The sequence below is a fragment of the Peromyscus maniculatus genome, chromosome 2, assembly GCF_049852395.1.
Source record: "Peromyscus maniculatus bairdii isolate BWxNUB_F1_BW_parent chromosome 2, HU_Pman_BW_mat_3.1, whole genome shotgun sequence".
In the NCBI taxonomy this organism is placed as follows: domain Eukaryota; kingdom Metazoa; phylum Chordata; class Mammalia; order Rodentia; family Cricetidae; genus Peromyscus; species Peromyscus maniculatus.
This window is the reverse complement of record NC_134853.1, coordinates 54,181,096-54,208,751: the sequence shown is the minus strand read 5'-3', so window position 1 is coordinate 54,208,751 and position 27,656 is coordinate 54,181,096. Positions and strand designations below refer to the sequence as shown.

Here is a 27,656-nt window from a genome sequence, read left to right as displayed (position 1 = left end):
GACTACTGAGCTGGGCCCGAGGCCCATGCCCCATCCTGTATATTTTCCCAGTCACTTCATCCCTGGCAATTTGCTTACCCTCTACCTGCATTCTGAATAATATATTTCCTATAAAAAAAAAAAAAACAGTGATGCATGTTTGACTGCTAGTGAGTCATTAAAGTGTTAACACTGGGAAGGACTTACTCCTCCTTGAAACTTTTTTATGTAACTCCAGGCTTAATTTCTCTGCCTTCAAGAACATATGGGGATACTCAAGAAATACTGTAAAAAATCCCCTCCTTCTGGTTTTACTATTAGAAAAGCATGAGGTATTCAGCTAATGTGCAGCACAGTCACCCACACATGTGATGTATTATCTGTCTACAGTTGTAACATAAGCTTTTTTCCCTGATCAATCCTGAGACATGAATTCTATTTAAAATTTAACAGTTTCTTTGGTATTTACATTATAATTCCAAAGGATTTATTGAAGTTTAGGGCATCATGCAGGATGTAAAGAACTCCATTTTAAGAATAAGGAGAAAAATCAATGAAATAAAAATGTTTTTAAAAAGTACCTGTGATTTGCAAGAAATACTATCAGATTAGTTATGGAATAGTAAGAAAAAAGAAAGGCACAAAGGGAAGAGTACTGAACCTGAAGTGAGCCAGGTGATATAATAATTGGTAATACAAATATCACACAGTGTTGGAGTTTTCATATATATATATGTGTGTGTGTGTGTGTGTGTGTATATACACACATATATATATATGTATATATACTGGGAAACTACCATATTTTCTAATTGTTTATAAAAATATTTCTTATCAAGACATGAAGAACTATAGATTAACATATATTCCTTGATATTTTGTGAAATTTAAAAGTAACCATGTTTTATATTCAGCAATGAAAGTGAGATTGTTTACATTCAAATCACAGATTGTTAAATTTGATTACTTCTCATTGATAGTCTAAAAAGATGGCTTCTTGGAGCTGTACATACTATATGAAAGATGGACAATGTATGTTTGTAACTATAATATAAAAAAGAAACAGATACTATCCATCAAAATTTTGATGACATTTAAATGTCATATTTACCTTTTAAACTCATATATGGTAGGCCATACAGTAAAATGTTTATCCTACAAACATGAGGACTGTGTTTTCTTAGAACACACTTAAAAAGGCCAGGTATAGTGGCACCATCCTGCGTTCCAGGACCAATAAAAAGGAAGCAGGTAGATCCTTGGGGCTCACTAACCAGTCAAGCTAGCGTACTGGGTAAGCTCCAGGACAAAGACACCTTGTCCCCAAAACAAAGTGAATGTCACCCGAGGAAAGACAACTAAGTGTTGACCTCTGGCCTCCAAATGCATGTGCACACATATGCATGTGGATGATACACATACACAAAGACACACACAAAAATACTGAAAAAAAGAAATCACTTTAAAGTTACCTACTAAAAAGAGATAACCAGTTCACATGTTGAACAAAACTTTCAAGTCTTTCATTCACTCTAAAGCTTTAAAATATAAGAGAATACAATGCACAACTGTCACACAATTTATGTACAACACCACACTTGACCATTAAGGATGACCAGAGAAACAGTCCTTACATTTTTGTGTGTGGGGTGTGTGTGTGTGTGTGTGTGAGTGTGTGTGTGTGTGTGTGTGTGTGTGTGTGTGTGTGTGTGTGTGTGTGTGTGTGTGTGTGATGAGGTCAGCTTCAGAAATCTGAGCAAATACAGAGGATATATGAACATTCTGGATTCTGCTCATAAGCCGTTTGTTACAGTGGCCTGCACATCAGGTGCCATCACATTGAGAGCCACAAAGGCAGCTAAATGTGCAGCTCTCAGGAAACTCTGTCACCTTGTAAGAACAGAATGGCATAGCTTCACTCCAGCAAGTCCCCAGTATGCTCAGGTTCACAAAAGCACCTTCTTGCTTTGTATGGTAGCCTTCTCCCAATTTCACATTTTTAGCATATTCTGGAAGGATGTTCAGAGTAATAAAAACAGCATAAGAAAGATAGAACAAAGAGACTTGAATCTGCTAACCTGTTCTTTGGTTTGCCACTTATAGCAGTATAGGTTGGAAGCAGTTAGAAAACAAAAACCTATGAGTGAAGTATAAATAGTAATTTAAAGGAACTCATGTTAATATTTACTATATTTTGATGGAGTACAGTCATTATAGTGAAAATCCTCACAGAAAGAATCTTTAGGACACCAGAATATAATATACTGTTTTCAAATGCACAATTCAAAGACTCACTTTTCCCCCATGAGAGAGATACAGAACACTAGAGGATGATCTTCACAGATAAGGTTGCTCAAAAATGTCAGCAATTACCAGTGGCCAAAAGCAAGGTTCTAAGGATTGCACACCATTTCCTGAAGGTCAGAATCATAAGGTCATTCAGTAAGTAAATGTATTTACACTGCCATAACAAGGCAGTAACAGGAGAACAGTTATATTCTTTGGAATATAGATTAGAAATGAGACCTATTTTTCTATAAGTTTTTGACCAATTTTATTCATAAAAATAGTGGTTTTTCCAAATATAAAAGCAGTTTGACTATTCTGTTGCATTGCATTTTTTATAAGTTGAAAGATAGGAAACTGGTTTCAAAGAGTCTCAAACAGCTATTTTTTAAGTTTTCAGGTTTATATTAAATATGTTCAGGAGGTGAGAGATTTCTCTCATAAAGAGCTGGTAAAAAATTTCCTTTTTCGTATCAAATAATAAAAATATCACAGTCTGGCCTACTGTTATTCTTAGCACTGATCTAAGAAATGAAGTTCTAAGTTGGAAGACACTCAAAGAAGTAAAGATCACAGGGTATAGGGGTAGGGCACAAACCAATAAATTCTGGCCAGCAAGATGGCTCAGCAAGTAAGAGTACTTGGGACCCAAGTCTGGGCGTCCAAGTCCAATTTCTGGAACTCACACAGAGTAGGAGGGGAGAACAGATTCAATATTCTCTCTTCGTAATGATGATTTCAAAATAAATTAAAGAAGAGAAACAAATTGCCTGGTAACACTGGCCCTGTGTTCACTGTCCACAGGACTTTTGGCATACTAGAATATCAGCTTTGTGATAAATAAGCCTTTCCCTCTGCACTTAGTTGCTCTCTCTATAAAAACACACAGCAAGGAAGGAAAAGAGGAGGAAGAAGAGAGGGAATGTGAGGCAGAAGAAAGAAAAGTGAAGAAGAAATTGACTGAATAAGGGGAAATGTGCCATGGGATGTCTTTCTGTACGCTGTGAATATGTATTGCTCTGATTGGTTGGTAAATAAAGCTGCATTAGCCTATGGCAGGGCAAGATGGAGCTAGGCAGGAGGATTCAGAAGGAGAAAGGAGAGGCAAGAGAGATGCCATCCCGCCATCCAGGGAGCAACATGTAATGGCACAGAGGTAAAACCATGGAACATGTGGCGGCAAATAGATTAATAGAAATGGGCTGAGTTTCGTCGTAAGAGCTAACGAGCAAGAAGATTGAGTCATAGGCCATGCCTATGCAATTCACAATTGATATATGTCTCTGTATGTTTACTTGGGTCTGAATGGCTGCAGGACCGTGGAAGGACACAGGAAAACTTCCAGCTACAGAACTGGTCAAGTAACATGAAAGCAGGGGATGAGCAGTCTAAGGATGTAATCGGATGGAAAAATCCTACCAACAAGACAAGCCAGAGGAGTAAAGGAGAAGACAGAGAAAGCAATTTTCTATGCAAAGGAGGATCTGAACACACTGACTTTGTCATGCCTTGCTAATCTAAAGAGCACATGGGAAGTCCAATCCAAACCTTCCTCTTTCTTCCTACTCTACACACTTTAGCTTCTTAATTCTTAATCAACACTCTGAAAAGTAAAAAAAAAAAAAAAAAAATGCATGGAGGTAAATGTGCAATCTCAAGTGTTCATTCTGGTCAACAGAAAAAGAGTTAATACAAGTAGAAACCAATTGAATACATTAAATGAAAGAGGAGTGTTTAGGTAGCTTGTAAATACAAAGAGAACTAGGAAAGTGAATATTCTGCTTATGAGAATCTGAATCAAATCATCAAAATCCAATTCTCTCTCCAGACTAGCATTCTAGCAAATAATAGTTCTCTTAGTCTGGCCAGGAGTGGGATTTCAATTCAAATATACATGTTTGCAAATACATAAAATTTCTCAGGGATGCTAACTGTCTGAATATTCAATAGGAATAAAATCAAAACCACATCAGTTTGAACTATCTTGCTGTTCGAAGGAAAGAGATAAAGAATATTTCTTTACAAATCTAAACAAGTCCAAATTATGGACTTCAGAAGATTCTACTGACATTCCTGTAAAATCATTATCATTAAATGCCATTTGTCTATCCTTCAAAATACAATAAAAGTGAGTAGAAAGGTAGAAAAGTTCCTGTATTCTGTTGTCAAATTATACATAGTATGATAATGGTATATACTACAAATTTCTAGAGAAATAGGTTAATCAACTTTATCTTAAATTACATAAATATTAAAATTTGTACACATATATGTACATTCACATGCAGTATCATAAAGACTCAACATCTGTCACACAGCTTGTCAAGATCACTGAAATAAAATGCATGCATACTTAGAATCTTTTTAAAAAGGATTATTTCTTTAAAAGATTACTGAAAATATTATGTACTAGATTAGTGAAAGCAACTTTAGTCAAAAATAAAATTGCCAGCATTATTTTACTAATTTTAACAAGATTCTGCTTTGGTATAGTTACATTTATACCACAGCTTTTTAAAAATTCAGCCTGGCACATAAGTGATTACATAACATAAATGCTTATATAGCATGGTGATTAACTAATGAGATAAATTAGATTATTTGCCCAAGCTCAAAAATAACTTGATTAACCTGAAGTACAAACTTATAATTATAAATCCAGTAGCCAGTTGGTCTGCTGTGTCTCTGTGGTCTACCTTTTCTTGAATGCACTACTACACAGAAACTGAGTTTATTTTTCTGTAGGAATATAATATAAGCTGAGGATATTTATTGCCTCAATAACAAAAGTCATACATGTTTTTACAGGACAATCCATTGAAGAAATGTATGTCTAGAGGGTATATATTGGAAAAGAAGATAACTCAGAAGGAAATCTCCTGGCTCTTGAATCATTCTTAAATCCTAATTAAGAATCTTTGGAATCAGTATATAGAGTCTCTATTATTTAACATCAATTCCTTTACCTCTAAATATCAATTATATGACCATATTCTAATTCAAATGGTGTTCTAGGGAAGAAAAACAATTGTTTAAAGACTTAAGCAATTTATAATTTAAACACTTTCATGATTCAAAGTTCCCAAAACATATTACCATAAGGTCACATGTTAAAAACAAAAACTACAAAATCATTGTGCATTTACATCTGATTATCAGGATATGTATGGGGTAATATTACATTTTGGGGAACTATTTTTTATTAAAATGTGTAATACAAATTAATGTAGATGTGTGTGTATATTAGTGAGAACATGTGAGTACACATGCCTTACATATGATTTACTGAAAAATTTATAATAGTAAATCAGGTAGAATGATTCATTCTGAACAATATCAACTGCAAATGATTCCTCTGGATAGCTTGTAAATAATTATTGCAATCATATTTAGTAAAAACAAATAAATTAATTTTTCTTGAGAAGTATTTGGTTTAGCAAATATGCAATTGAACTAAGGGAAAGAAGAGATTTTTTTTCCCCAAATGTAAAAAGAGAAACAATGCTTGGATTAAGAATAATAGGATTTTTATAAAGAAATATTAGATATTTTAAGAATGTAAAGTTATATATTTAAATGCATTCAGTTGTTTTAACTAAAGTGGTCAGATTAAAGTTACACACACATTGAAATATTAAATGAAATTATATTTTAATGGTATGGTACTTGATATTATAATCATAATATATGGTCTTGTGGAGATACACAAGTACGATGCTGTGAGAGAGGTTAAAGACACAGAGTCATTAAACTTATACAACTTGTAATTGTACCCATATATAAACTGCAAGCAATAAGAGGCCAACCCACACAGTAAAGACAGCAACGTAATTTTTAATTTTTATATAAGTTCACACCTGACTAAAGGTTTCAAATATACAAAGCTCGTATTCTGTAGATAACTGTGCATATGATGAGAAAGTACTGTTCTTCCCCTACTGTCTCCAACCTCTGTCTTCCAAGGTATATTCCTGAGTGACACATTAACCTCTTCAGTGCCAGATGGTCAGATGGCCTTCTCTTCCACACAACAGACAACTCTGCCCCTTAAAATCATGTCATGTATTTAGGGCATTTTCAGGGACCCAACCTATTTTCCTCCATGCTTTGATTCACTCCCAAAGAGTTCTCCATGTTCTTGAAGTGTAATGAATAGAGAAGTAAAATACTGCATAATTCCCAATTCTAAAAACTGTCAATGTCTAAACATTTCTGGGCAAAAAAGACAATTGAATATTTCAGAGTGTCTGTGTATATATGTACACATAAACTAAAATGGCAAAATTATCTTTGGCATTATTCAATGTGGAAATTTAGCAATTAAATTCCAGAGGTAGGCAGAAGGTCAAGTACTTAAACTGAGAATAAGGAAAACTGTAAAAAATGGAGTACAATAGTATGAAGTAGAAAGATAGTTTTAAGTCTTTCTGATTTTGATTTATCTTCAACCTAACTGTTCACATTAATTCAGGAAAACCTAATTCCCAAAGTAAAATAGCCCACTGAAGTTTAGATGGTTATTACCCAACATCAGCAGAGAGACACAAGTGTTAGCTGTATTTATTAACTTAGCACTCTTCCTCCCGTGACAAAGTGACAAACAGTATGGGTACACCAGGGAGGGAGACTTGACCTAGTTTTAATCTTAATTTTAAGTATTGTAATAATCTATAAGTTGTAGATGTACATGCATGTTACAAAATATAATTTATTCACAGTATCTATGAGGAAAAAATCCAAGACATAGTTTTGGGATTTGGAGAGCCTTAGATCTCTTTCAGGGGCTGCTTGGTGAAAAGACCCAAGACCCATTCAAGCACACATAATTCAGAAGGTCTGCCTGCCAGCAATAAAGGCTGAAATTGGATACTTGGTGAGATTAATTACCTAGATAGGGGTTGATAATGCAAGTCAAATGGGAATGTAATTAAAGTGCACCTTCCATGAAAATTATTCATTGCTGATGGATCAAGTGACAGATAAATCAAAAGGCATTTAAAAAGAGCCTACAGGTTAACTTGAGGCAGGTCCTTCCTCTTTTTAAAGCTCTGTAATTGCAGGTGTGCAGTTCACTCTGACTGTTCTGTCCCCATCAAGATACCATAAGACAAAAGAGTAGATTGTAATGTAATCTATGAGAAACAGAAGCCAATAGGAAAACCATTAGGATCATGGTTACAAACAAAAGGTCAGCTAGACTGGAACCAGTTGGCTGGCAGCTTTCAGAAGAGAGTGTCACTCTGTGCTTATACTATAATGGGACTTGCAACCATAAAGAAAGGCAAGTGATGAATTAATAAGTTGACTACTCCCTAGGGTGCAGTTCCTGCAGATGAAAGGCATGCTGTGGCAATCAAACAGTTATAAATTAGATAAATCGAATGGCGTAAAACTATTTTGCATCATTATTATTAAATAAAGTCTTCCTGAATGTGCTGTTAATTCTTTACTGTCAATACATTTATTTACACCCCAAGAACAATAAAAAAAAAACAATGTTTTATAACAAGGGCAGGATAATTTCCATGACCCAGAGGAACATTAAATCTAGTTTCAATGTTGAATTCTCCTAGATATGTTTATTATACACCTAAGAGTGGATACACAAAACAAAATGTCCAATTAGGCAATAGCTATTGGAAAATATGGCTTTATATGCTACTCATTTGCCTGCTCAAAATAATAAATGCATCTTTCTGTTAGTGACATCCATCAAGAATGCACATAACAGTTTTCTTGTCTTCAAGAACAAACTAGATACTGTACAAGGAACCTATTTGGCAGATGGTACAATTAATTTAAAAATAAATAAAACAGCTCTTAAGAAAAAATATATATTCAGCGTGGATACACAAAAAATAAAGAAATTCAATTACTACTGATTCACCTTTATAAACATAATTGTATGACTTTTCTAAAATTTTATAATTTAAATTACAATTTGAAAATTCTGAATGTAAATATGCTCAAAAATCTGTCCCCAATATAAAAATGTCTCAAGATTTTAAAACATAATGCAATCAAAATAGATTTTGCACTAATCTATCGGAATTTAATAGGTGAAATATAAATTTTTAACTTAGTCTAATGAAGATATATTCTAAGTTGTTACATATAAAAATAAATTTGTTTGGTTTCTAGTTCCAGGAGTAGGAAACTTCAGAGGCCAACAGACAATAGGGGATTTCAATGTGGAAACACAATCACCGAGCTTGTATCTGGGTGCTTAAGGCAAAAATATAAAAGTACATCCTCAGACCACCTGTCTATAGCTCTCCAGTCCTGGATTAAAGTTGAAATAGGCTCTACAGACAGCCAATGCATTTTGTCAGAAGACAGTGCTTTTCATATCCACTGAGGACCCTAATTAGTAACTTAATCCCAAGCAAAATATAAAGTCAACTGCTCCTGCTTCAGCAGATTAGCTGAGGTTTGTCCAGAAAACAGATTGAAGAGTCACAGGATAAAATAATTACAATCCACTCACCCATTTCCACCTTAGATTTAAAAAAAGAATGAAACTTCAAGAGTGAGGCAGCAGTTTAAGGCAGCTGGAATCTTGTCTGGCAAAGCAGGATTCAGTGTAGCAGGTATACCTTATAATTATATCGATATCCTAGTCTTGAAATATGTTCATGGTGTTCTGTTTGTTTATGGAAATTTTAAAAACAAAAAAATGACTAAAATGAGGTTTATTCAGTATTAACAAATGGAGAAAATAGCAGGAATAATTTCAAAACATTTCTGGCTTAGTGTGTGTGTGTGTGTGTGTGTGTGTGTGTGTGTGTGTGTGTTTGTGTATGACACTATGGTGTCTATTTGTGTGTATTTCTGTGTGTATATGTTTTCCTGAGGATCAGGCTCAGAAAGCATCAAATATGTACTACCATACAGATATGTAACCAGTCCATTCACTATCACACAAATATGTAGCAAAATCTTTCCACATTTAAATTCAGGAGTGCATGCATTATGGGGCAAAATTTATGATATATGGGAGAAGAGGAGAAACAGAAGATAAAAACAAAATGTATAATAAAACCACCCTATAAAACAACAAGCTGTATTAATGTCCATAGCGACATATGTATAGTTACAAACCAAGGCACTCTGTAAGATGTATACTGATTTTAGAGCATTCAGCCCTAAGAATGATAACATATTACAGAAATGATGGTAATACACGTAAAGTTTTTCTTTATAAAATTAACATTTCTCCTTTATTATGACCTCTATCTGATATTATAGGGTTCTCAACAATAAAATTTATGTGAGGCTAAATTTGGGTTGTTGGTGATGTCAGGCATGTAAGAAAATAGAATGAAATGTCAAAACAAGGAGAAAACAAGGTTATGATGATGCAGTAGAAAAGAACAACGGCAGCCATTTCTTTCCAAACAAAACTCAGCCCCATTTTCGGTCGCAGTCTTTAGCAGTTTGATAAATGTTGTATGAAATCAGCATAAAAAGCAATCTACTACAATTCAGTTGAGCCACCAGTGAGCTTGCCTGCTGCATATGCCACAGTGTATTTCTTTCTGACCATGGAAATAGGATTATGATGTTCTCTCCCTCAAGTTTCCCGGCAAAGTGATTTTCAGAGCTTAAATATATGTTCAGATCCAGTGGATTTTCTTCTGTCTTCATTCAGACGACCGTCTAAGAAATTTGAATCTACCAGTCCCTAGCTGAAAAGCATCCCTTCACGGCATTGCTGTGGCAGCCTTGCTGTGGAACTTGGGGGCCACTCCATTTACATTTTCATCATGTAATGTTATTCTACCAACTCCTAACACTGGGAGTTCTAAAAGCATTTTTTGGCACATGTATATTGCTGTGGTTATTTATATTCACGTCTGTACAATAAATTATATATGGTATAGCCTGACACATCTAGAATTAATAGTTGTGACTAAAAGTATTAAAAACACTTTATAATACATTAGCAGCAATGACTAAACCTCAGTTTGCTTTTTATCAGATATAATTGTTTTTATGGATGCTGTGCTCAATGTTCTGAATCCTTCTATACCTTGAACATAATGACCGGATATTTTCAAAACTTGAGACGCTAATTATCTGATGTCAACATACAATGGATAATTAAGATCTGCGTGCCTTAAACCTGTGGTAATTGTTTTTCACACACCTCTTTCTATGGTCCTTGTCTGCAACAGGACAAGTATCTACAGGTCTATATGTGCATCTCTGTCACAGATTTTGTCACAGAGCATCCATCATCTGCTCTGTGTGTCCCGGATTAATTTTGTTGGGATGGAGCAATTATCTCTCCCTTTCTGATTGACCTCTTTGTAAATGAAGTGCAGGGAAGCTGGATAATTTTTAATGGAACTTTCACCTCTTAATTGATTCTGTCCATTGCTTCTAAAAGAACAAAGTCATAAAAAAACAGATTTAAACAAGTAAAGATCAACCTGTTGTAGTTATAATTGACAGATCTGAGAAGCAAGATCTTGATAGTGTTCTCTCCTTTACCCTATTACTTGGATCAGTCGGTTAGAACTGTTAATGATCCTCGTGAATCAATGTCTTCTCTAGGTAGCTCTAATCTACTGCATTGGTGGATAAGTACAGATGTTTTCTGGATAGCTCTGCATCATTCCACTAGATTGCTTGTCTGAATCAAATTTGCTTCAATTCATCACCAACAAAGCAAGGAATAAAATAATCAACATTTACTCTCTCTTTCAGTAGACTGGTACTGAAACGGAAAAACTAAGTGCTTATCAAAGTAAAGACCACCTCCTACCACTCTCAAGGTGATGCCACTGTGTAGGTTCAGGAACTCAAATGACTTGCATGGGTGAGATGGGCAATGCATAGGAACTGGAGCTCGGGAGAACCATGTTCTACTAAAACATGCACCAAAATGTTTATTATCGCCATCATCATCTGTTCATGTATATCCATTCATTCACACATAAACAGCATATGAAGCAATATTTTCTGGCTTTTCATGATCTGAAATGATGTCTCTCTGTATAATGCTCATATTTTAGTAACAGAAATGGCTTTTGGCTCCCCCAAGAACAGATTAATGACTCCCACACCAAAGCTGTCTGTAAACTGGATCGTAATCACTGAGATAACTGGTTAAAAATAATCAAAAGTACATTATGGATTAATTCATACTAGAAACATTTGTGTATTTGAATTACTAACATATTAATAAATATATTATTTTAATACCCTTAATTGTTTAGTATCTCCAGAAATAGATAATAAATTCAATAGATATCTACCAAAGATTATATCGTGCATATTTTTTTGCACCTTTAGGTCCTTAAGTGAAAATGATTTTTGTACTTTTTTCTCTTTAAAAGAAAAGAACAAGTAGGCACATTTTAGTGAAACCTAATTTCTATTTCTCAATTAAATGAACTTTTAAAATTTAAAAGTGAAGTGGTTATTCTTTTATAAATATTGTTTTAGGGGATGCCTTTAATTTGGCTAAGGCCTTGACTCAATAAAATTTCAGTAGCAAAATGAAAGACCTTCTATTAAGGGTAGTACATCATATAAGAATTACTTTACATAATACTATCATTATTGACTGCTCAAGGGTAATAATCCAGTATTTGTTTAAAAGAAAGGGTCTAAATTTAGTAAGGTACAAATTTAATTCTCTAAAATACAGTTATAAAAATTATTTCACAAGAATATTATATACAGCACTTACTCCTTAATCATGTGTAAATTGCTAGATTAAAATTGCCAAGAATATGACAAACTTTTTCAAGCTTGAAAACTGAAACAAAAATCCATAACTAATTTCCATGGAGTTTTGTGCCACCATCACATCACAGCCTCCATATCTCCTTAGAAAGTCAATCAACTTGTCTTGTGTACAGAAAAGAAAGCATGACTGTAGGTCACTGGCTTTTCCTAGGGCTCCTCACTAAACAAGTTCAAACATTTTAGAGCATGAAAAACACAAACAATACAAATATCTGCAACCCTCAGTTTGCTCAGGATACAAAGGGGCAGATGCCTTATTTAGCTTCATGTTCATAGAAAACAAATACTTTCTTTCAGCATATTATAGTGAAGTCCAATTATTTCACAGATGAATAGTTACATTAATCAGCATGGTCTGCTAGAACATACCGTAGCCTTACTTAGTCATTTCCTACAGATCTGGAGACTGGGAGTCCCTGAACCAAAGCCCTACAGGGTTCAGTTTTGTTGAGGCTTCACTTTCAGGCTTAGAGATCACAGCTTTCCATCTGCTACTATTACAGCCTGTCCTCCAGGGTGTGGAAGGAGGGGAGAGGAGGAGGGAAGGGCACTTTCTGGGGTCACTACCTATAACGTCACGGACTGTGAGGGGACAGATTACTGTTAAGACTTAACTTCCTTTTTCTTCTTTGTACACCCCATCACCTGACAGACATACTAGGGATCAAAGCTTCAAAATAAGAATTTGGAAAGGACAGAGTCTGGATCTTCTGCTGTAGATGCCATAGACGTGCTCATGCCTTCAAGTTTTAATAAAATTAACACTTTTTCTAAATCATGTTTTACAATTTCTTTTGTACTTGTGGCTTTTTTTAACCTATTGGTGAACTAATGATATCTTTTGGAGACTGCCAAATAAAATGTTTCTTTACATAATCAGTAAATGTTCTAGAACAAGAAGATATATTTTCTTAAGAGCATATTTCCTTAAAATATAAGCCAAGGTTATAGATTTCCAAGAAATATAAAAATATACCAACATAAATGGAAATAATTTATTTTAAATACCAGACATGTAAGTTGATTTGTGTCCATTTTAAATCACTGGGAAGAAACAATTTGGGTTAATATTTGAGAAAAGTATTAGAGCTGAATCCCATTAATTCATGTGGATAAGGCTATTTCTGAAAATTAAATAAAATGACTTGTCCTAGCATCTTTTTAGTATAGCTTTGCTTATATATTATGCTATATTATATGACCTCACTAATATATTTTATTTGGAACATTACATATATATCACAAATCAAACTAAAGGAACACTGAAATAAATCTTATACTGAGAGATCAGTTCTGGGCATTGAAAAACATGAAATTAATTAAACTAAAGAATGTAATTTTATTTTTGCTTAAAGAAAGGGAATGAAATGGCAGTCAGAGATAATACTGTTTATCAAAGTTATCCCTCAAAGTTATTCTGTAATTAATAATAACAACACATTATTAGATCCTCTTTCTCTCAATAGTTCTTACTTTATTTAACCTGAGAAGTCTCATGTAATAGATTATACAACTAAGCGATTTAAGAAACAATCTTTGATATGATTATATACACGCTTTTGAAAATTCTGAGATAGTATAATTAATGGCAATAATTTGTGTCAAACAATTTACTGGTGATCATTTAAAAGTCATATTCTTAAATTCATGTTTTACATTAGCACATTTGCTCAAACATTTAAAGATATGATACAGAAGTGCTATGAAACCCATTCACCCATGTACAATAAAACTTCCAATAAAGGAGAGAAAAGAGACTAAATTATCAGTGATAGGTGATATCAGGATGTCTGCCCCACACTGACTGATGCCCAGGTACACCCTTGTGTCTCTAGAAAACAGCTGCTTCATACTTAGAGAAGTGCTTAAGGCAATCTAACAGGAATTGCTAAAGAACGGGGGAGACAGAGCCCCACCTGGCCATCTCTCCTCACCAAAGGAAGCTTTCAGTCCTGGGATTAGGTCTCATCTACTAGAGTTGGTAGCCAACGGGGTTCCATTGGTATCCTCTAACAACCCAGGCTGTTGTCAAGACTAGAGGTTGCTCTTCACACTCTGACACCACAGCTGCATTACTGGGGACAACACCTGCACAACTCACAAAACATGGAGAAGTCAGGCGGGGGCACCCTGAGTGTGCAAATTACTGGGTCTCTGAATCCAATGCCTTCTCTTGGGCTCTTTCACTTCTCCTTTTGTTTTGTCCAATACATTACTTTTTATTTTATCTTACATTTTATTTTATTATTATTTCTCAGAAACCTGTTTGTTTTCTAATGAGAAACAGAAAGGGGGTGTATCTGGATGTGAGGGAAGGAGAGAGAAACTTGGAGGAGAAACTGTAATCGGATATATTATGTGAGTTAAAAAATGTATTTTCAATGAAAAGGGAGCAGAAGAAACTACAATTAATAGGGAAGATGTGTTGTGGAGGGTACACAAAAACTAAAACTCCATCAACACCAACTTGCTTCCTCCCCAGACCCAGCTCTCCTCACTGCATCAGGTCTTATTTCCAACAAGGAAGCTCCCACTAGCCCTTCAGGGAAACCTTTACTGACCCAGCCCAGACCCCTGTCTTTCTCTAAACACAGCCTGAACTTTGCTCCCCTGTTTTTTTTTTATGATTTAATTTTATGTAATGGATGGTGTGATGTGGTGGTCACAGTCCCCTTGGTGAAGGACGAAAGAAATTATTTTACCAGCCGCTGAGGGAGCTGCCAAGAAGCAGAACTCCCTTCCCTGCCTCCGTAAGAATTTTTTTTTTCTCTGAAAAATGATACCATATTCCTTCCTAGTGAAACTCAGAGTCAATATCTGGGAAACACCAAAGTGTAAAATCATTTCCACAAAGGATAACATGGAAGTCCATTCAATGGAGGCCACTCCCTAGAGACTGAAGGAGATTCCAACCAGACTGCCTCACAGCTCAATTGCCCCTTTGCCCACTTTCCTTTCCTTCTCCCTTCCCTGGCTGTCTAATTTCAACTCCACCCTGAATCAAGTTCCTCACACCAAACTCCATCCTGCTGATTGCTTCTTAGAGAGGCCAGTTTGAGAAACAATACAGTTCTTCTTCAAGTAGTTTCAGTTTATATCCTAATCCCTTCCCAGTTTGATTTCCAGAGCACAATAGCAGTCCATTGACCATATTTAAAAAACTATAATGTACACATAATCTGCAGCACCAGTTCATATGCAGCTGTCATTGTACAGATGTAATTTAAACAGGCAATGCAGTGTTAACATTAACAGAGAAAGGAAGGCCAGATCAGGCTCTTCTTAGGTAGAATGCTGATTAGTTTCAGACAGTCAGCCAAAGACCACAAGCACCTTCTTATAAGCTTATTGCAATGTTCACAAAACTCCATCATCTAGTGCAGGGCCACTTTTAGTACTGGTGATAACCTAGTCCTTGGCTACATCTACTAAATATCGACTGCAGAGCATCTTTCAACAGCTTCAGCTGAGAAAAGCTCCAATTTCTGAAACGTTTTCCAGTAATAAGACTTTTCTGGTGGTTTCAGAAATGTCTAGCTTCCGACTACCTTACATGCATTTTCCAGGACCTATTAGCTGTAACAAAAACTAAGGAAAACATTTCAATTATCAGTTGAAAAAATAATTCAAGCTAGTATTAGACTAATCTACAAGTTCACAATTATCATTTCTTTTGAAATACTCATTAAATTTGCTAAGTATGTGTTACAAAATTAGGGACATTCACAGGATCCCACATCTACTGATGAATTCAAAATACTCTAGTGCAAATTAACAAAGCAAAGTTTTCAGCTGTTACAAGCTTCATATTCTATACGGTAAAAATTTGATTAGGAAATATATGATGGCACAACAATCTCATCCATTACTTTTAACTGTCATGTAGATTATAATCATGAGCACAAACCACATTTTAAAAGGGCAAATACTATTGACCGTCTTGGCCTGTAGTTTCTCGCTCCTCTTTTTGAGCTTTCAAAAAAAAAAAAAAAAACAAAACAAACAAAAAAAAAAAAACAGTTCACAGTACAGCAGTTTAAACTGGCTTAAAATGCTTCTGCCTTTACTTCCTTTGCCAGAACTATGGAGTTATTAGTAAGTATAAATGTCACTTCACAGGTAATAGGAGAAATAAGTAGAAGTTAAATCAATAAGCTGGCAACATAAATTTCTGTGCAGTGGTGTTAGCAAACACTCAGGCAGAACCACTGACTAATGAAAACTCAGTAAAGACACACAGCACATACCTGCTTGACCAGTGGTGACGCTCACCGCTGCGAAGAGCCGCTGGGATCGGCTTAAGTCAGACACTCCATTTACTGCTTCGACTTCAAAAGTGTAATTCGCATGGGCAAGCAGGTCCATGACAGTGACATAGTTATCCTCTAATCCCGTCTGCTGGGGCATGTATCCAATGTTGCTTCCACATGGAACACATTCTCCTTGCTCCCAACTGCACCGTTTACACAATATTCTGTAGGTGACATCATTTCTTCCCCCGTTGTCTGCCGGAGGACTCCATTCCAAACTTACAGTGGTTTGATTGATATTGAAAATAAGGTTCTGTGGTGCAGAGGGAGGCCCTTTGGAAGCCAAAAATAAATAAGCAAGTAGGCAAAAAAGAAGAAGAAAAATGTGTACAAACAAAGTCAACGATAGCATCTATGTAGTATATTAGAATGAAATAGAACAGCCAGAGGTTGGCTACCAGGATTTCTCTCACATCTTCACTAGAGAAGCTATCTGAGTTGACAAGAGGATTTACATTCCATTTAATGCTGAACAAGACCAGGGTAACACTGCCGATCTACTTTTGCCGCAGTCATTCACATGTTTCTTCTAAGCAATAGAAACAGTTAGCATGCTCAAGGAAAAGAGTTGTGTGATTGTTAAATAGTTCTTCTTTGAACCATATAACAATAAACACACATTTCATCCTAATATGCTTGAGAGTGACTAACAGCAATAAGTCGAACTGCTTTTTACGTGGGCCTCTCCAACATTCATTAATTGAAGCAGCAATGTGCAAGATTGACTTTTGTTTATCACCAAGATTATAGTTCAGAAAACACTACTGTTTAGCCACATTTCCTATACTGGACAGCCAATAACTTGTAATGATTTCTAAAAAATACCATATATAAAAGAGTCATTATTAAATGACTTAATTTTGAGAGATGAAATTATATTAACAACACTGCTTCACTGAATCTGCTTGTGGAAAAGTTTACAGATATGAAGAACTGAAAGTTTCAAACTTAAAGCCTGCCATGGTGATTGATGCTCTACTGAGTTCTGCAAATGAATGGAAAGGAAATAGGAGCCATTCATTTCCCGGCTTGAACTTACTTGTGCACGCGACATATGGTGGATCAGAAGGAGCTCTGTAGTACCCATCTTCACATTCACATCTCGAGGAGCCTTCTCGGTCAGAGAAGCTGTGGGTTGGACAACGAGAACACTGAAGATCTTGAGAGGAAGATTTGTAGAACCTGCGGCCACAGGCTGGGAAGGAAACAAGTGGTGAGAGTGTGAGGACTACTGGGCCGTTACTGATAAATCGAGGAATAGTCAGCAAAAAATAAGACACTGGATGTCAGCAGCTCAATATCAGGACACACTTTAAAACAAAATGATACAAACAAACAATACAGCAGAGTTGCACCTGCAGCTGGGCTCAGTGCTCTGTTAGGACACTGAGGAGCAGGATGACTGATTCAAGGAAACTCAAAGGACGTTTACATCAACATTGGAACTGAATAGCAGTAATAATGATAGAGAAACTTTCATCTGCATATGGCTGAAATGTCTTGCCCCAAATTTCCAGGTACTCCAAATTGAATACATGAAAGTTATACTGCAGGCTCCCCAAACCCATGACACAAATGTTTTTGTTAAAAAAAATACTTAAGTACTAGGAACGGAGGGTGACTGATCATTAGGGAGAAGGGGAGATGTGGCCTGGAGTGGATGATGGTCTTGTTTCTCCTCTGCTCCGATACGGTTTATACTCAAGAAGCCAGCAACTGTGCTAGGCAGAGAGCAGAGAACTATGGAAGGTAGGTACCCATGCACCACTTAATATTCTTGGGTCTTTTAGATGCTCATGTTTATCCCTAATTAAAATTTTGCAAGTTGAATTTTTTTTATTTCAGCAATGTTATTATTGAGGGTACTCTACATTAAATATATTAAACAGATCCAATTCATTCTTTATATAAAATATCCACTAAATCTTCTTTAGAGATACAGCTGTGTTTTTTTTCAGTAACATTTAAAGTACTCAGGTATTATTTTAAATGAACATATTTTAAAATTTTTTCATCAATTTCGTTTTTGCTTTTGGTTTCTTAAAACAGGGCCTCCCTGTGCAGTGTTTACTATCCTGTAACTCACTATGTAGACCAGGCAGACCTCGAGGTCACAGATATCAGCCTTCCTCTGTCTTTCAAGTGCTGAAATTAAAGGCATGTGCCACCACACCCAGCTCTAAAATTTATCCCTCATTTAAAGGTTTAGTTTGCTCTCTTTGGGTGCTAATCAGAAAATTAATTAAAATTGCCTCTCTGTATAGCGGAAAGTGGTAACTATCCTGCTGGGGTGTAATAATTTTCAGAGATGTTGTCTTTCTTTGGTTTTGTCTACATGGTGAATATTTCATGTGCAGCTTTGAAATTTATGAAAGCATAATATTTAGATTCAAGAAATTAACACTGTTTACAAGATAGGTATTTTATATAATATAAATTTAATTTATAGATGCACTATGTTTCGACAGAGAGATATCAGGAACACCACAATCTCACTGTAAATATAAGATCCACCACTGCCCCCAGAAGCTGCTCCACTAAATTGTGTTTTCCAGTATATACAAGTAGAAAATGGGAACAATTACATTAGACAAAGACAGACAATGCATCCTTACATATTGTCAGTAGCGATTATTACATACTCCAAGCACAAAGAAAAACCTCCGACACAAAACTATAGCAAAATTCACAACCAGTACAGATTTGATTGTGCCCTATTAAAGGATGTTAACTGATAACACACACAAATTGTTACTTATTATTGTTATTTAAAAATACCCACTGCATCTTGTTACATGTTCTATCGGTATATAAAGATAAAAGATGATGTGGGAAAAAGCTTCAATCCTAACCTACACCTTGAAACATCATCATTTAGAAATGTCAGAAAGAGAATTCTTCACGACATTGTATTGTCACTTATTATTTTTAACAGAGAGTAGTGGGAAGTGAAAGGACTATGGGAGACTGGTGGCACTACAATCTGACACTTAGCAGATGCAGGCTTTCAGGTAGCAAACTGAAGCTAAATAGTAGAACCTCTAAGAATTTTTCTCCCATTTTTCTAATAAAGGGAAACCCCCAGCAGCTCCCAAATTAGAAAGTGAGTTTCTTCATGAACATTCATGATGTTGAGAATGTATCTATAATAGTCTAACGTTGAGAAATTTAAAAGTCTTATTGCTCATCTTTCAAATTTCATTACATTCTATTTCCCTTTTAACAGATGGGAAAACAGCTTTGAGGCAAAAGTAACCTGAATTCTTCAAATAATTCCACTTGCCTAAGTTAAAACTGGATTTAGAACACAGGTCTGCACACATAAAACCGTATGTTGTTCACTACACGAGTCTCATTTTGGTGCTGGCTCTCAAGGCTTTTAGTTACTCTAAGTAATTTTCAATAGACCTTTATTATCTTGTTTTTAATATACAACTATTAAATCATTGCCATTTTTTTAGTTTGGAAGTATATGTAACAATACTACAAAACATTTTAATGAGAAATATTAAATAATGATCTCAACTTTACCATGAATTCTGGCACTGAACAATTATGGAATGCATGCATTGCTATAATTAAATAGAGGCAATTCTGGCAAAGGGTTCATATTTTTTTCCTTTGAAGTAATATTTGGTTATAGTGCAGGTAACCCTGAAAATTATAAGTTGTGGCAATTAAGTTCATTTAATCTCAAAGGAAACTATCAATTTAGAGTTATTAAAAATAAGTACAAAATCTTTAGGAGAAGATATTAAAATACAAGCAAGAGCATGTGGGGGAAGAACCTGAATCTCTTGGGATAACAGAGAGCAAGTGGATAGAAAAATCTTAGGGAGGAAGCAACCGATGTTCTCAAAATTAGAAACTCAGATAAGATATCTACGTAAAAGGGCAAAGGTCAAACACTCAATGAGATAAACTTATAAAGTAGCTTATTCTGGAATAGACATGAAAGAGAATCCCATATCCTGACTACTAGAAAATGTCTTGCAGGACCTCTGGCAACTTTTCTCTCTACAACTGCATGTGGTTTTCTAACATGCACTAGGAAGATGACTTGAGTGGTAAACACATTGCAAATGTCCAAGGTATTTTAGAAGGAAAACGTCCTGGGAACTGTGAAACAATCACTTAGAGATGCTTCCTCCCTTGCTTTACTGCTCAGTTTGATCAATGGAACTTGAACTCGAAGCAGACTTTAATGAATATGGTGTGCATTATTGTAACTTGTTATGCCATGTTTCCTTGATATCCCTGGGAGGGAGGCCCTGCTCTTTTGTGAAGGGAAACAGAGAAGGGGGAGAGGAGAAGTGACGGGGAAGGACTGAAAGGAGAGAAGGGAGGGGAAACTGCAGTTGGGATGTAATCTATGGGAGAAGAATAAATAAATGAATAAATTAAAACAGTAAATGAACATACAAATTTAATGTTCTTTTAGGCCTTGGCATTTTGTAATTGAACATGGGTTTAAAAGTAGCATAGTGTGGGACTCATGAGGAATGAAGTTATGTATAAAAAAATTGTTTCAAATATTTAATTGCCTTTCTAAAAATAATCTCTCACCTATTATTTTAATGGTAGTTTTCTATGTTACCGCAGAGTCCTGAACTTGATTCTTTTGACTGATCTTTCCATCTTTGGCCTTTAATGAATAAATAAGTTTACCATCCTAATTCAATTTCTGTGTGCTAAGTGAGTTTTACTTATTTAGTCTGTTGCTTAAACATAAAACCAGACCAAGAAAGAGTCTAGAAAAGTTCCATATACCAGACTATAAAAATTTTCTGTTACAATATATCTGCAAAATTTTATGGTGGCATACAATAAGATCTTTTGTTTGCTGTCATGACATAACTAGACTTTAATATTCAATTATATTTAATGACAATATACTCTTCTATATAACAAACTTCATACAAATAACATTTTCAACTTAAATTCCTTAACAAAGTACAAAAAGGCAATTTAGTTTCCCATTAATAAAATAATTACATAAAAAAATAATAATGCACTCAAATTCCAAACACAAAAATACTTTAAAAAGTTGATTCTAAAGCTTTGTGTTTGGTTCTGCTTCTACATTCCTACTAATCACATTACCACAGTTGCCTTCGCTGGATTCCAGGTGTTGGAGCAATGAGGGCCCTGGCCTCTGAGTTGATTTCTGTTTAATGCAGAGAGCAGAACAATCGTAGCTCTGTTTTAAAGAATGTGTGCTCTAAATGAACATTCCTTAAGTCCACCAAAAAAAAAAAAAAAAAAAAAAGACACTCAGCATTGTTCACTCAGCTCCAGGCTAAGTATTAAGGTAAAATGGCTCATCTCCATTCCACAATAGTGTTCAAATATAAGGATGGGCTTGGTTCTTCTAGTTTATGACCTATCATGTAAACCTGGGGAAAGATGTATCTAATTATTTAGCACATAAACAAGACCGGAACAATGGCAATATCAAGGGATATGTTAAAGTTGAATGGGGACATCCGTGGTGTGCCATCCATGGACAAAAGAACAACCAGGAGCTAATGGCTGCTGGGAGAAGGAAGATCAGCATTTCCCACGGATGGGCACTTTTACTGGCTGTCCAAAGCAGAGTAAAAAGCCTTGAAACATACAACCACCCAAAACAGACTCAGCAGGTTGTATTTAGAATTTGTGTGTGTGTGTGTGTGTGTGTGTGTGTGTGTGTATGTATGTATGTATGTGTGTGAATAAAAATCAAAGGAAAGAGAGCTATTGACTTGAAAAGGGAGGAGAGGGAATTGAGGGAGAATAATTGGGAGAAAGGAAAGGGAGTGGGTAAAGTGATGTAATTTTATTTCAATTAAATATTTAAATGAATAAATGAACAAATAAATAAATACCCTCTTTATACAATCTTGTCCTAGGAAATCCCAGAACTCAAGAATCCTCTATGGTCAGGAATGACTTCCTGCTTGTGAGTGGGCTCATCTACCTTTTATCTCAGGCATACTTGACTGATATCACCCTTGATATTTAGACTGAAAATCTGTATGTTTGGAGGGGGGATTTCCACTGACTGGATATCAGAAAAGCTTTGAAAAAAATTGCCTTGACTAAATCAGTTACTGAATCATGATTGGGACCTAGATATTATTATGTTTGAAATTCTTAATGTATATTCACTACATGAAATGGTCTTAGGGCCTTCCTGAACAAGCATATAGGCCTGAGTTTCATCCCTAGAATTTCCATAAAAAAAGCCAAGCAAGATGGCACCCACCTATAATCCCAACGCCAGGAGGTGGAGACAGGAGGCATACTGGCCAGCCACCTCAGTCAAACTGGCAAGCTCAGTGAGACACTGTCTCGAAGAAATAAGAAAAAAATGTGGAAAGCAGTCCAGCAAGATGCTGGTAATTACTGATTTCTGGCTTCTACATACACAGGTATCCACACACATGCAAATACCATAAAATCAAAAAAGGAAAACTGTGGCAGATTTCGTTTATGGCAGTTTCATTTTTCACAAACTTTGCTCATATTGGACATTTCCATTTTTTAAAGTCAATCAAATATTCAGTGCCTGCATACTGAAGGTCCTAAGTTGTTCCTAAAATTATGGAAGTTCATGTAAAATGCATGACAAATATAAAAAAAAATCTTATCTCAAATTATAAGATCATGATTTAAAATAAGATCCTACCAAAAGCATAATGAGACTTTTAAGAAATATTACAAAATTAAAACACACATATAAGCCAGTCAAAAACAGTAATAAATAAATACAGGGAAACTAAAGCACATTTAATCCAATCACAAACAATAAATGTTTCCTCACAGAATATATATAAATGGCTCATAGGCACAAAAAAGGATGTACAACAGCATTAGCCTCTGCAGTAAAGCAAGTAAAGGCATATTGAAACCCATCTACACTGGAGAGGGAGGCTAAAATTGGAAAGGCTATTTAAAAAGCAGCTGGAAAAAGGTACGAGGGTGGGAGAGGTCTTCGAAAGGGGCATCCAGGAGGATAGAGACCTGGGGTAGATATCATCTAAATACATTGTGTTTAGATACAATAAAATATTTTAAAACTACCAGGAGAATATTAGCAACAAAACAGTAACAGATTTTAGAAAATAAATGGGAAACTGAGTCAGTGGCTCTACTGTGCCAATGAGTATTTAATTCCTTAAATGGGTAAACAGAGTTACCATGAAATGCAATGGAATACTATATATTCATCAAAAAAAAACACTAAATACTGACACAGAGGACAGTAAAAATAATACACGATACCTGATAACACAAAAGAATAAAGTTACAGCATATTACATAGATGACTCCATTTCTTTGAAACACCTGGTAAATATCAACATTGAAAAGATTTATGGTCACCAGCAGGAGCAATAAGCAAGTGCTGTTAGTGGGAACTGCTTCTTGTTGGTGCTAATGCCAAGGACCTAAAAGTAATTTGCAGTGGCTGTGACTAGATCAAAAACTTAAATTCTGAACTTCAACGGTGGTTCTACATGGTATGTGAACTATAATGTATAATGTATTGCATTATAGCTGTGGTTTAAAAAAAAGTCTAATAATAATACAACTTCAAGTCTCAATGTTCCAGCAAGCAAACTTCAGGAAAATCTTGTTTTAACTGTTCATATAAACTCTTTTCAACAAATATACCCTGTATGCAAATATTTTAGAGTATATTTAGATATAAGAAATTACTAACAAATTACTAAAATCTTATATCATTGATTTCGTTCCCCATATGCTCATTCAGTGTGCAGTATACAGTTACATAGCTTAGATCTTATCTGAATAGAAACTTGTGATGTAATAGAAATAATTAAGAGTCCAAATTTATAATTATGATTTTATAATGTATTTTAAATTTAATTTCTATTTATTTGTTTTGAGATGAGGTCTATGAAGGTCAGGCTAGCCTCAAACTCACTGAGAGGCTGAGGCTGGAGTGGCCTCAGACTTCTGGTCCTCTGCGTTCACCTCTGCAATGATGGGATTACAATCGTGAACCACCATGCCTGGCTGCAGGAGAATCTTTGGATACATCAAATATAGCGAGCTATGAGGGAGCTACTGACCACATCATGTACATTCTCATTGTTACCCTTGTTACTTTGTGAGGCAGAGGTTGTTTGCTTCTCCTGCATCATCCACACTCCATCTCCCTATGAGTTAATTGAATAAAACTAGATTCTCTTCCTCCGGTCTTACTTCATTTCTAGACCTGTGATTTTAAGCACAATTGAACATTTTTCTAAAGGAACGGTGTGTGTCTGTGTGTTAAATATGAGGCTTTGCAGATGTTTCCGGCCACAGTAACACAGCTGCAAAGAGTTTATTAATTATGAACTAAAGGATTGTTCTGTAATTGAAACTTTCTGGGCTTTAATATTATTTTAGAAGCGATGTACATACATAGTCGGCACTCTAATGAATGCCATCACTTTATTTATTGCAGATGGATATTTTGCTTAATTCAGGACAAGCGAGTTTGTTTCCATAGGAGCTTTCAAATATTTGTGTCACGTTAATATCCCCGCTTCCATAAGGCAGAGGGGAAGCACAGCCTGCAGAAACAGTCCTCCCCCTGCTCAAAGTGCTGACCTCATCTGGGAGAGACAGATCCAGAATCTGTATTTTAATCCTATTGACAGGCCCGCAGTGGGAATAATTACAAAAGTCAGTCTGGAATCCAGACCTCCTGTCACTGATAGGCTATGGTTTTTCACGTTGAGAATGAACAGCGGGCAGGGAGGATAAAAACAACATGATGTAATGAGCACATTACCGTCTGTGAAGCAGCATCCACATTACCCTATAACTAACTTGCAAAAAATGTAGAAAAGAGACCATGAAGAATATTCTGTTCGAGAAAGCAGGTACTCAAGTGTCTGGAAACAATTTCAGATTTTTTTTAAGACTGAAAAGAATAATTCATTGCAGGGGATTTAGTGAGTGCATGTATGTCTGTTATTTATTTTATGTATTTGATTGAATATTTATTGTATTTATGTTATAAGGTGGAAATGAAAAAAATAAAGCTTCATAATATAAATTTATAAAATTTATGATATAAAATGAAATACTTATGTAAAGCATTTTTAATTAAATTATTGATTTGGATAGGATATGATAAGTTGCAATATTTAAGCTTCCTTTTACCAGAATATAACATCTTAGTTAGGGCATCACAAAATAGAATAAATAGAATTTATTTATTATTTATTCTAGAAAAATAGAATAAAAAAATGTGAGGTTAAAATGTTCTAGTTTCTTTTTGTCGTCTTTGTTTTCCTTATAAATGCTGGACCATGACAGAGAGGTAATGTGACGCAGAAAAAGAGAATTCGATTTTAAACACCTGTGTTCAGATCTTACTCGACCACATGAGAGTATGTACTTGAGGGGAAGTCATTTAACAGTAGGTTTCAATTTCCTCTGTTGCTTTGTTATGAACTCTAAAGTAATATGTACTAAATATTTGTGGGTTTTGTTGTCTTGTTTGGATTTGTTTTTATTACATTACGTATCTTTTTGGAAACATTTAAGAATAGCACAGTAATCATTTACCTAGCTGCAAGTGACTCAACACAGATTTAATTGAAATGCTGTTTTTAAAACCATGCATATTTCTAGTACATCCCCCACACACATCACAAAAAGTGGTTTGTAAATGCAGGGCATTCACTCAGCCTTTCAGGGAGAGTGTGGAAGAGAAGGTCTGTCTTGCATGTACACACCAGTTTCCCTTACAGTCCCTGGCTGCCTATCAGGTCTTCTAGTCTATCACATCTAGCTCTCCTGAGTCACTATTTAAAATCCTCTTCCAAATTCAGCATACTCTTATCAGCTCGTGTAGATAAATGTGCAGAAATGTCTTGTTAAAAATCATATAAAGTACTAAAAGGAAAAAAAATCAGACCCCATATGAAGAAAGATTGAAAATGATATGTCCTACCATTCTGAGTCCCACTGAATACCATCTGTATGCCATAGTCTAGGACTGCACATTCTTTGGCTCTTTCCCTCCTTCCATCCCTCCCTCCCTCTCTTCCATCACCCCACCCCCACCCCCTGATTTTGCTCCCCTGTGTTTAAAATTAGTTAACCAGGAACTCTCAGGATTTGGTAACTGTGCTAAAAGAAAAAACGGTATTATTGTGGTTTTCTTATGGGCTAAAATTCCTAAAACTAGGGCAGCTATTTTATCAAACACAAATATTCATCTGTAGTAACTAAGTATATGGTTTATTGGATACATAGCTTTATTTCATTCACTTAACGATTTTCTTTGCTACATGTGAGTGAACAAGAGGCTGAAAAAAAGGTTTCATTATAGTAGGGAGGATTCTAGTCAGGGACATAATGTACTGTACTATAGCATTTATGCTACTGTCGAGGTTACTTTCAAATATTTTTCTTACATTCATTATAATACCTACCACATATTTTAAAAATTCTGGTATATTGTTCATTTTATTACAAAATACTGAGAAAAGGTAAGGTGACATAGACTACACACGAAAATATCTGACTTTTATGAGTGAGAATTCCTCGATTTAAAAAAAGCAGAACACATTACATAATAGTTTTCATAAAAACATGTCTCAAAAGATAAAATTTGTATTTTAGGACTAGCAAAATGGCTCAGCATGGAATGGCATTTGCAGCCAAGCTTGAAGACCTAAGTTTGAGGCCCCAGAACCCACACCGCTTGAGAGAATCAACTCCTACAACTTGTCCTCTGACCTCTACACATGTGCCACAACACGTATACACACACAATTAATAAATAAACAATAAATTTTTGAAAATCTTTAAATGACTGACATAAATTTTACATTCATTATTGTTTCCATGGCTAAAAGGCAGTATAGATGTCAGCTGAGCTGGGGATTTGACTCAGGGTTGAGTGCTTGCCAGGCATAACGTCAGGCTGGAGGCTGAGTACTCAGCATGGACCACCTCCACATTATGAGTTTGGATCCTGTGGCATTTGCTATCTATGTGCGCTTTACAAATTCTTGGAGTCCTGTTTCCTAATCTCCAGTGCAAAAGAACAGTCAGCTTTTAAAAGACCATCGTGAATTAGAAGAGAGAGGGAAGTAGAGGGCGAGGCACGGTGCCTGCCGGAATAAGCACATAATAAATAGACAACAATTACAATTCGGCAACGTCAATTTCTACACAAGTGTTTGATCCCATTCAAATTTATGTATGTGACAAGTGTGAGGCATGTCTTCTACCAGATGTTCATTTTGCACAGCAAGAAATGCAAATAGTTAACCAAATACAGCCAACTGATTTGTCCCCTGATTGAAT

The 27,656-nt window shown here is 35.4% G+C and overlaps 1 protein-coding gene across 6 annotated transcripts in view; it reads right to left on the bottom strand.

Annotated features, from left to right (window-relative positions):
• Epha7 (EPH receptor A7) overlaps positions 1-27,656 on the bottom strand; it is a 146,205-nt gene that overhangs the window by 72,498 nt on the left and 46,051 nt on the right. For all 6 annotated transcript variants that reach the window (XM_006991267.4, XM_016009536.3, XM_006991268.4 and 3 more), the window contains exons 4-5: positions 17,374-17,529; positions 16,272-16,607 (exon numbers count right to left, since the gene is read on the bottom strand). In XM_006991267.4, coding sequence (XP_006991329.1) covers positions 16,272-16,607; positions 17,374-17,529 — 492 coding nt within the window. The remainder of the gene's footprint in view (positions 1-16,271; positions 16,608-17,373; positions 17,530-27,656) is intronic.